General features: G+C 35.1%; 1 protein-coding gene across 4 annotated transcripts; it reads left to right on the top strand.

Moving 5' to 3' along the window:
- The first annotated feature begins 2,944 nt into the window (after positions 1-2,944).
- LOC112515431 (apoptotic chromatin condensation inducer in the nucleus-like) lies at positions 2,945-9,248 on the top strand. 4 transcript variants are annotated; one of them, XM_025122251.1, is made up of 7 exons: positions 2,945-3,071; positions 3,275-3,367; positions 4,469-5,828; positions 7,006-7,206; positions 7,308-7,459; positions 8,477-8,907; positions 8,984-9,248. In XM_025122251.1, exons 3-7 carry the CDS (start codon positions 4,493-4,495, stop codon positions 9,186-9,188), a joined length of 2,325 nt encoding a protein of 774 aa, XP_024978019.1. In that variant the 5' UTR covers positions 2,945-3,071; positions 3,275-3,367; positions 4,469-4,492; the 3' UTR covers positions 9,189-9,248. The 4 variants fall into 4 exon arrangements, with proteins under 4 accessions (XP_024978019.1, XP_024978020.1, XP_024978017.1 ...); XM_025122252.1 differs by having other exon boundaries at positions 2,945-3,367; positions 7,009-7,206; XM_025122249.1 differs by having other exon boundaries at positions 2,945-3,367.
- Positions 9,249-11,944: the final 2,696 nt, after the last annotated feature.

The raw sequence follows: 11,944 nt of genomic DNA, 5'->3' as shown, positions 1-11,944 counted from the left end.
AGCCTTCTCAACCTTGAGTTCAGCAATTGCTTGCTCATGCTCAATGATATCCTGCTCGCGTTCGATGCTAATGGTTTGGTTTACAATGACCTGATCCTTAAGATTTTCTTCAATCTTGGTCAGCTTTTTGATCATAGAATGACATCTCTCTAACTGTTCTTGAAGATCAATATTAAGACTCTCTAACTGTTCTTGAAGATCAATATTAAGATTTTCAGCTTTGGATTTTCCACTGAGGGCATTGTAAAAGTCAATCGTCAGCGTATCTATTGCAGACAGGCTATCAAAGGAAGAAGAAGAAGGTTCATTCGAATTATATACTTGAGTAGAGGTTGACCGAGAGGGATCACTGGAGGATGATGTCCCAGATGGTTCATCCTTGACATCCTTGGCCACAAGATAGAGATAGGTCATGTCTTCCTTATCCGATGATGGTTCATCAGATGAATCATCCAAGTCATGCTCTTCAACAACAAGACCTTTGCCTTTACACTGAAGATTATTCCTCTTCTTGTACTTCTCCTTCAGCTTCAGATATTTGTCATCTTTAGATCTGAAGGAGGATGAGAGGTTAGAAGATGGCTTCCTAGCTTTCTTCGACCTGTATTGACTAGCAAATTGACAGTTGTAGCAGCTAGTTGAGGCCTTGTCAATGGGATTTGACTTTGGCATGTCAGCGGAAGTTTCTTTTTCTAGCGAACCTTCTGAAAGAGTTAGTAAGAAGGGCCAATGACTCATCAAACTTTGAAAGATCAGCATATGTCAAGTCCTCAGAGTTAGAAAGATCTAACTCAGTGACAGAAACAGAAGAGGAGGGAGTAGAAGAAATAGAAGGGTCAGCTGAAGGGCTATCAAAGATCAAAGCTGACAGAGAGCTTTTCATTTCTCTGGAGTCTTTTAGAAGATTCTTCTTTAGCTGACGGGATTGCTCATGATTAAGCAATATCCCATAAAGATAACTGAGGGAAAGGGAGGACATGTCCTTAGACATCTTGAGACACATGGTATAATTATCCCATGATTCTGGCAAACATTCAACGAACTTTGTCAGCGTCTCTGAGTTGGAATATTCTCTTCCAACTGTCATCAAATCAATAAGAAGACAATTAAAGCGTTGATGTACTTCAAACAATGATTCGGACTTTCCACAAGGAAAACTTTCATATTGTCTTACTAAGTTTATCTTCTTCGATTCTTGTACTTCAGAAGTACCTTCATATTGAGCATAAAGAGTGTCTCACATGATTTTCGAGATTTTAAGCATCATCACGAAGTGATAAACTTCGTCAGGAAGAGCCATGGCTATTTTCAAGGTTTTGCTGATATTCGATATCCCTCTGACTTATACAAATGTCGTTCCCAAATTGGATAAGGATTTACCATGAGAAACACGCTGATTACTGTGAATTCAACCAAGCAAACTGTTGTAGCTACCTCCTCGAACCGTTCTGAGATATATTGGTATACTTGAGACACTTTAATAGCATATATGGTTAACGATTATCATTACACAAGCTAGAAGAACGAGTAGTTTAAGTTCTAACACCAACAAAACCCTATATGCATATATGATGATAATGCAACTAGTATTAAAAAGAAAAGTAGAATATATCAAGGGTGATAATACAAATCATATTTCACCAAAGTCTTCTATAATCATCAATAACAAACTTTACTCAAGATTCAAGTAAATCAAGTAAAGTACGGGAGCATGTGGCAGATTTGTGTACCAAATCATTGTCTAATGTTATATTTGAGAAACATATGAAAGTTATTGAAATGCAAATACTTTCTAAGCTTCCTTGAAATTGATGTACAGATCAGGGGGAATGAAAGACAAAAGAAGGTATCCACTAAACATGTACCGTTGAGTCGTTGACGGATTATACTCTTTTCTTCGTCTAATGTTTTAATTTTCCCATTGAGTTTTTTTTTTACATTGACGCAAGGTTTTAGTTTTATATAAAGTTTATTATACGTCATCCTGTTTTCTAAACCTTGATGTATGACGCGGACACAGGTGGTGCATGGCTGTCGTCAGCTCGTGCCGTAAGGTGTTGGGTTAAGTCCCGCAACGAGCGCAACCCTCATGTTTAGTTGCCATCATTGAGTTATCAAAGAGGATAGTAACTAAATGAATTGTTTATTAGTGCATTGTACTATTTATTTAGTCCAAAATTTTCATCATCCCACTGAGTTTTGTTTATTTAGTGTATGTTTTAATAAGACAAGAATTATGCACAATCACCTATTTGACATGGCATAAAGGGCAGCGTTGAAAGATTATTTGTTATCGTCAAAATTAAATGATTATAAACTCATCATTATTTAAAGGGATTATAACTAATTAGAATTATAAATTTTCTATTTACTGTTATACTATTTTATGTCTTATAACAATAACTGTATTTACTGAATTTTTTTCATTACAAACTAGTTGTATACTCGTATAATGCGACGGGATGTCAAATTTTCTAATAACCTTACAACTAAAAACGAGTGCAACTGTTCATTAAAAAGTACAAATTTCACCTTGGGGGATGAGGAGAAGACATATATGTATAGAGAGTGAAAGAATAAGTGAAATGTGTCAAAAATATCTTGAGAACATAAAAAGAAAAAGTAATAATGTGCACCAATAACTTGTACTATATGTTATTTTAATCTTAGATTAAAATATTTTAAGACTGAATGCATAAAGTAGTAGTACTTAATGCATTATGAGATGTTTTTAAAATTTTTAAGACTTTATGTATAAATATATAATACTTTATATATTAAAAATTATTTTTAAATTTTTTGATAAATCTGATTTATAAAATAATATAGATATAGATACTATACAATCATAATTGTGAACAAATATTTTTAAATAAATCAAAATTGTTACCAAATGTTTAAGTCGTGACAAGAGAAGATAGCATTTCACAAGAAGTTGGTACGTCGTCTCTCCTCCTGATCTCATTTTACATTCAACAGAGGCAAAACCCTAACAAAAAAGAGGGCCATTTCCATCTCCAATTCAAAACGCCACACCCTTCTAGAAAAGCCCATTTTGATCTTCCAAGAGGGTTTCTTCTATCTAACCCAATTTCTTCAGAAACGAAAGCAAAATCTTGTTTTTGTTCCCAAGTTTTATCGTTTTTAGTTTTTAATTTCGTTGTTTGCGGACCGTAGCTTATTAATTTTGGTTTCTCCTCCTTCGTGTTGCTAATTTTGTGGTTTGAATGTTTCAATCCTCCTGATGCTTGTTTTTGTGTGCTGATGAACTTAGGGTTTCGTGTTATTACACCTACCAATTAAGTGTTGGACCAACTACTGAAATCCGTATTATCCTTCCGAAGGATCCGTCGAATCGAACACCATTGTGAGTACTCTACTATGAGTTAAGTTGATTTACTCGCTGGTATATTTTTTGGGCAATTTAATTATTTCCTGATTTTCTGTGGATTGTATTTACTCAAGGGATAATTATACTGTTATGCTCTTCAAAATGATTGTAATCTGTGGATTTGAGGCGTCTAATTGATGGTCCAGAAGTTGTTTTTGTGGGCTCTTTAACTCTTGATTTAGAACATGTTCATTGTCTTTGTATTATGTAAGCTGTTGGAGGTTTTTTGGGCTGTGCCATCTTAGCTAACAAAGCTGCTGTTAAATTTGTACGGGAGTATGCTGGAAACGAGTCCTTTTTCATTCTGTCCTTGTAACTCTATAATTGAGAATGTCTTCCTCTTTAAATGTTCCTAAGTTAATCATATTACGACCAGCTGGAAAATGGGAATTTGTTTAATTTATCAAAGAATCTTATCTCCTGCCCCTGCAAAAGTACTGTGTATGAGCTGAAATGAGACGTATATGGAGCAATGAAAGTGAGAGGGGATGGCCTAATTTGCATGGCTTGGCCTACAAATTATGATCACATATGCCATGGTAACTAATGTCAAGCACATAGCCGCATAGTACATGTAATTGGTTGATTGCCTTTTTTTAGTTTTACCATTTTTACCTTTTGTTGGATTAAAGCGTGCCTGTAACCGTTTATGCTCTCATTATGGTCAAGTCACTCATCAGTACATCTAAAGTATATGTTGGATATGCTCAAGCCAGCAGCATTTTCTCATTGCTGACCTGGTCCACCTTTCTTCCATTGCCACAAATGCACGTTGGCATATGCAAATTAAGCTACACTAGTCTAATGTACAAATGCCTTCTTGTGGACACTCTCTTTATCCTGAATATATATGCTGTGAACAGAGACTTTATAAAAAGATTGATGAGTGCATGTGGGGCATCATGCACAATAAGGATTTCATTTAGTTATGGCCATGAACTCTTTGGTACTAGTTGTAACTGAAGAAGGGTGTTTTATCATGGCATGTGATACAAGGATAACTTGATAAGTTGATATATTGTTCTGTTGATCAGGTGGGACCATATGAATAACTACTGAATCTGATAATTTTACCAGGGTGAGGTTTGCTGAGTAGGAGAAATGTCGGAAAGCAAAAAGACGTCTTCACCATATGTTGTCCTTGACAATCGTTCTCTCGATCAGTGGAAAGTAACTGAGCTGAAAGAAGAACTCAAGAGACGGAAACTGATGACCAAAGGATTGAAAGATGATCTGATTAGGAGGTTGGATGAAGCTGTTCGTTCTGAAGTTGAAGAGGCTAACCAAAATCATGACAATGGTGTCAATGATATTACCCAGCCTGAGGTTCCATCTGATGATGCCACAGTAGAGACTCCTGTTGCAGAGAAAACAACCAGCATTATAGACGATAGTAGTGCCAACAATGAGAGCTTAGAGGAAGAAAAAATTACAGAGACGTTTGATAAAAAGGTGAGCTTAGAGAAAGATAGGTTGGCTGAGAAAATGGATAGCGATGGGAGCTTAGAGAAAGATGGTTTGGTTGAGAAATTGGATAATAACGAGAGCTCAGAGAAACATAACATTACAGAGAATTTGGATGATGAGAACAGAGATAGTAGGGATGTGCCTGTAGAAAATTATGGTTTGCAGCCATCAGCCAGAAAGTTGGTTACAGAAGGGGAACATGGCATTGAAGGCTTTCAGGTACTTCAAGAGGTTTCTGCGGAAACTTCTGTTTTGGTCAGTGAGGGTATGGTATCTGAAGAGCTGGGACAGCAGGATTTGCAAAATGTTGAAATCAACCATGAAGGAGAGGTCTCAAACTTGCAGCCAGAGGATGGGGAGTCAAAGCCTGAATCACAATCGCCAAAGGAAGAAGTCAAGCCTAATTCATATCATATAGGCGGCCAGGTAGTCGAGGTCAGCCTAGTAAAATCTGATTCTAATTCTGTTGATACAATGTCAATTACTGAAAAGAATGAACTAAAGGATAATGTAATTGCTGATGATGTCAAATTAGAACTTGACGTTAAGCCTGAGATGGTGCAGCCATCATCCAGCAAAGTTGTCCTAGATGATGCCAAAACAGAATCGGTTGTTGTTGATGAGCCACATGAGGACAAGTTAACCACCGAAGAGAAAGATGTCAACAATGCTGAAAGTATAAATATATGCAAGAAAAATGATACTGAAGATGTGGGTTCTCCAGAGAAGTTAAATTTGGATCGAAGTTCTGGTGATGATTCCATGGATGAGGATGCATTAGAGAGTAAACAGATAGATTCGAAGTTTAATTCTCAAGACATGGGTGATATAAGTAAGAAAACGGAACTGCCTCTTGAAGAGGATGAGCCTGTTGATGTTATGGTCGAGGATACACCTGCTGCCAAGAATACCGAAAGTACTAAAGATAATAGTGACCCTTCTGTCGTGCCCATAAAAAGAAAGCTTCATGGTAAAACTTTATTCTTATGAGCATCTTGCCAGCCCTTTCTTCTATTGGCATTCTTTTTTATGACATCTTCTCACATATTATTGGTTTTAACTTGATGCCTTTATATTTGACCTCCCTTTTGGAGGGAAGTCACATGATTTGCCATTGCTATATATTAGTACTGGATGGTGTTGTATAAGTTGTCACTATTCACATTATAAACAGTTAATTGTTCTTTATAATTGTGAGTATGACATTTTTGGTGCAGAGTGAAATGCTTGATTGAAAATTAGAATCCTTCATGCAGCGTAGGTTGACATATGAACCGACAGCTTATATGCCTACAATTCGAGCTAGTGCTCTGACATATTCCATTTGATTGATATAGATGTATATTATACCACAGTTTGCCAATCATTCTGGACTAGTTTGTTTTGCCTTGATGCTACATAAAGAAGTTAGTTAATTTTGCTATTTTCGGGGATTTATATTTGTTTCTCCCGGCAAATGCTTGAATCTTTAAGTTTTTCTTTGAATTTCACTTTTGACTACTTGGTGTGCTCCTTTCACTGTTTCACCTATTTGAAAATATACAAGATGGTAAGATAATTAGCTGGGAGTGTTAGTAAAGATCAATACATGTTTGTTCTTAGGTATTTATCAACGGGGTGGTACTTGAGAAGTTCATAAATCTTGTATTGATATATCATAGCTGTTGACTATAACATGAGCATGTTGTGCATGAGGGTGTCGCTTCCCCTTAACCTGTACTAGACCCCTGTGGTTATGTTCGTAGTCAAAACACCATATTGCTGTTACCAGCTAGTATCCACTACTGGTTGTGAAAGACCTAACTGTAGGGTCTTGGGATTCCTTCCTTCTGCAAAATCTTTCTGTACCGTACTGTAGGAGAAGTTGCCATTGGATTAACTGAGTTCAATGACATTTTTTTGTAATACTTAATAGATTTTAGTAGTTGTAGCTTTTGAGATAAATTGTTAAGCATATTGGAGGGCAATTTTGCTGACTCTATGCTATGATGAACAGTCTGATTGTAGTCTATTTTTCTGGATGTGTACTGTAGCATGTGATCAGGGTTTTGCTGCTCCACCTTTTAGTTTGCATAGCTTGTTTTCTTGTATATTTTTCCATTTTCACCTTGCATTCTGTCAATGTGACTATAAAAATGCTCTCATAGCAGACCAAGAAGCAGTGACAAACAGCGAGGTAGTAAAGAGGCAGCGCAGGTGGAATTCTGAAAGCCTTAAGGTCCCTGAACAGCATAGCACTAATCCTTCTCTATCTACTACACCTAAGGATGCATTCCAGGCTTCTATGAAGCACAGCTTTTCGAGATCTGATTCTTCAGTTAGCCACGAGGAGCCAAAGGAACGTGTTGGTGAGCTTTCTCTTGCTGTACGTTTTGTGTAATGTGGTATGGGTATTCAGCTATACATCAACAATGCCTCTAAAACTTTTTCTCACTGGTTCATTTGGCAGTTCCCCCATCGTCAAAGCCTCCAACTACTTCTCTCAGAATTGATCGTTTTCTTCGTCCATTCACTTTAAAGGCTGTACAAGAACTTCTTGGAAAAACTGGTACAGTCGTTAGTTTCTGGATGGATCATATCAAAACTCACTGTTATGTTACTGTAAGTCATACCTCTTTCTTGCATCAGAGCATTATCTCTCTTTTTATTCCTGCTTGTTTTGCATTGGGGACTACTGGCCAAGGATTTAAAAAGATATCAATATGCGTAGTACGATAGATTACAAAATTGGGAGGAAATATGGCTCTTGCGAGTTGCAAAATGGGATGATATATATGGACTTGCATAACAGTAATAGTTAATGAATTGGAGGAAGAAAATAAGGATCTTCTTGTCCTTTTATGTAGCAAGATCTTCTTCTTTGAGCAATCTGTGTGATGACAATGAGAGTTAGCTTATACTACTTTTCAAGTGAATATAATTGAATTTTTTAGCTGGTTTCTGCATGTATGTTATAAGGATTTTGAAGGCTTGGGGTTCTCATGAGATTTTAGTATTATAGCATGATATGTCTCTTATCGTTTTCATGTAACATATCATCTCATGATATATTTCTAGTCTTGAGAGGATTTATATATCTATTTGTTTTATATTTGCTTAATGCAAGGAGGTAGAGTGTGTATTGGAATTTATAATATTTACCTTTAAAGATGCAACCTTAACTTGACACATAGGAGTAAACAGGGAGGTAGAGGGCTGCATAGTTTCCGTAACTTGATTATGCTTTTCTTGTACCAGTTTCTGTTTGTATGTTATTGCTTACGCTCAACCACCTTGTCAAAACTTCTTTATATCCAACTCTCTTTTTTCACACTTTTCAAGCTGGCCGTCTTAACGAAAACAGCTGCTCTACTTTTAAGTTCAGGTTATGCATATTTTACCCCATGTCCAGGTGGGATATGCCGGGTTTGGTTGCTTTTGTTGAAAGTTGCAAGCAATATCAACTGTTCAATGTTTGACCACCCTGTCATAAACCCTTCTTTTTGGGTTGTCTTATTCTCATTTTGTTTTTATTAAGTTCTCCGTACGTACCCTCTTATCAAGCGAATTAGATTTTTTGAACTGTACATTGTGTGAAATTTAAATTGATTTGCCTCTTATATGATTGTGTTGTTGCAGTATTCATCGGTTGAAGAAGCTGTAGAAACTCGAAATGCTGTTTACAACCTCCAATGGCCGGTGAATGGAGGACGCCTTCTCCTAGCCGAGTTTGTGGATGCATCAGAGGTCAAAAGTCGAACTGAAGCTTCACTACCATCTCCACGAACTCCTGTCACACCTACCGTACCACAACCACCTCCAGCTGCAGCACAACCACCACAGCAGCTTCCTCCACCCCCACTCCCCCTTCCACCTCCACCGCCATTCTCTCTTCCACCACAATCAAGAGAACCCAACCTCCCCCCACCGCCCCCACTCCACGAACCACCCATCGTGACATTGGACGACCTGTTCAGAAAGACAAGAGCAACTCCTCGAATTTATTACCTGCCGTTGTCCAATGAACAAGTTGCAGCGAAAGTGAAGGGACAGGGGAAAACTGCAAAGCAGTAGGGACTGATTAGACTGCTTAGAATATGAATGTAAGATAATGGTAACAAGTATCATACAGTTATGTGTTTGCAGGTCTGCAGGTGTTGCGTTTAGGAAGGAGCAGCGGTGGCTCTCGAGGAGCTCGTTTCGTGATAGATTTAGATGTTTTCCAAGGACTCTCCATTTGTTTAAGAACCCAAACACCCGAAAGTTGAGATCTTGGATCGGAACTAATATTTGCTCAATTTATTTTCCGGACATTGAAAACTTGTTTCTCAAAACGTTATACCATGTTTGAGATTACTTTTGTATGCTTCATGGAATTCAGAGAGGTACTGAGGTAGCTACTCCTATCATCAAGGATTGGCAACTTGTTTCTCGACATTTGTTGTGTTGATTTGTGTGTTGCTGTGATAGCGGTCATCGTGTATCGAAATGCACCGGATCAATTCTCATATTAAACGTGATTCATGAAAATCTAAATTACTTTTTACGTTTCTCACATTAAGGGGTTGTTTACCAAACAAAATTCAACACTATCACTTACTTAACAGGTAAGATTTTAGTCAATGAAAACGGCATTGTATGCAACTATTTACCCGGTAAGCGTTAACTGTGATAAAAGTCCTCACCTTTATTTACTTGATAAGACTTTTGGTCATTGTCTTGTTCTCACCGGGTAAGATTCTTGGTCTTTAATCATATTCATCGGGTAAGGTAATGTAACTTGATAAATGCTTATTCGGATAACCATTTGGTAAACAGCTCCCGACTCTCATTCTCACATGATTCTTTACATATATAATTATGAAAATAAATAATTTTTGAAGAGATAATAATCTGTTGAGAATTCAAATTAATAAAAGGACGAACGTCATGTACGCATATAGAAAAGAAAAGAAAAACACTACACAAGCATTTACCCTAACCAAATCATCAAGGAGAGAAGAAGCCATTAATGGTTGCAAGTCCGATCTTCGATTTAGGTTCATGAACTAATTTCTTCAACCGAGGCCTCTTGATCCAGAAGCCGGTGAATGAAGAAGGTAATGACTCCACTACATCTTCATGATCACTTGACATCTTCTTCATCATCTTCTCGTATTCTTCCGCCATTAACATCGCTATCTCTGCCATTCTTTTAACAATTGTGGTGATTGAATGATTCTGAATGATTTGGATGCCCTAGTTTTATAGGCTGATTAAATAGTTGATAGAAAGGGGAAGAAGTGGATATGGATGAGGATCCAGTTTTCAGTGGGTTTATCTGCAACTCAACCGCTCTTGGTTTTGGATTCTTTCCCATAGAATTCCCATTCGCCTTTCAAATATTTGTTTATTTATTTCATTTAAATTACAAATTTGGTTCCTATGGTTTGTTAAAAGTAACAACTTTTATCCCTATAGTTTAAAATTATGAGATAACCATCAGAGTTTGCAAAAAAACTAGACGGACCGTTTATTAAATACTTACCTGGTAAGTACTTAGCGGTAAAATTCAACACTATAATTTACTTACTAATTAACAAAAACGGCTTTCTATGCAACAATTTAGCCGGTAAGAACTGATCATGGTAAGAGTCATTGTCCTCACTTACCGGGTAAGACTCTCAATCTTTATCTCGTTCTTACCGGATAAGATTCTTGATCACTGTCATATTCATCTGGTAAGATAATATAACTTAGTTAACGCTTACCTGAATAAGCATTTAGTAAACGGACTCTTAGTCCCTCTTTTTAACGGCCATTAAAGTTTTTTATTAAAAAAGAGATGTTTTCATCTTTTTATCAATTTTTATCGTTTATCTAATAAAAAATCATAGAGTAAATTTATAGAATCAACTTTTGATTTGATAAAAGACAAGAAATCGATAAAATAACGAAAATGTTCCTCATTTAACGGAACTTTTAACGATCTTAGATGAAAGATTAAAATCTGAACATTCTTACAAATCATAATGGTCATTTTGTAATTTTAAAAATATAAAAATAAAAAATGTTATTTTTGACAAACCACAAGCACCAAATTTATAACTTACTCTTTGAAAGATATGAAATTTCATGTTAAAAAATCTGCTACTTATCAAAACTGATTGTTTACATTTTAACTAGAATGGTACTCGCGTAATACAGCGAGATACATATTTATTTTAATGTTTCGTTTTATTTTTTGTCTCTATTGCTATATAATATGTTTTATGTGGTTTTGATAAAGATAATGTTTTTACTTTTTAATAAAAATAAATTTGAAAAAATATATCGATATTAATATCAAATTAACTATTTAAAAGTTCTCGTTTTTTATATAATTTCTTTAATTCAATTTTTTATGATAATTTAATTTAGGTCTAACAACCAAATAATTTGTTTTTGACATAACAATATATTTTTTATAAAGATAATGATTCTGTTAGAACTCAACGATTATCCTAATTATATTTTAGATTTTTTTATGTTTAAAATGAGATGTTTATCTTGTATTTGATTATGTTTATATACGGTCAATTATACGAATTCAAAAAATAGAACTTTAATAAGTTGTATTTACACACAATTTACTTGTAATCTTAAATTTTAAGTAATATACATTAATAAACAATACTTACGTATAAAAAATGATTTTTAAGAATTTTTATTAAATGCCTTATAATATAAGTACTAGAAGCGTACTCGCGCAATGCAGCGAGATACATCGTGTTTTTAATATTTCATTTTATTCTTTATCTCAGTCGATGTTATAATATGGCTTTATGTGATTTTGAGAAAACGATAATGTTTTTATTTTTGAATAAAATATATGTTTGACGATATCATAAAAATTTGACAAAAAATATATCGATATTAATATTAAATTAACTATTTGAAATTCCTCATATTTTTGTGTAATTTTTTAATCCAATTTTTTTATAATTTAATTTATGTACAATAACGAAGTAATTTATATTTGGTTTAATAATATAATTTTTTATAAAGATAATAATTATTTATTTTGTTGGAATTCGATAATTATTCTAATTATATTTTAGATTTTTTATATTTTAAAATGATATGTTC

This window comes from Cynara cardunculus, assembly GCF_001531365.2.
Source record: "Cynara cardunculus var. scolymus isolate 2C chromosome LG 7, CcrdV1, whole genome shotgun sequence".
Classification (NCBI taxonomy): domain Eukaryota; kingdom Viridiplantae; phylum Streptophyta; class Magnoliopsida; order Asterales; family Asteraceae; genus Cynara; species Cynara cardunculus.
The sequence above is the reverse complement of the archived record's forward strand: the minus strand, read 5'-3'. Positions and strand labels throughout refer to the sequence as shown.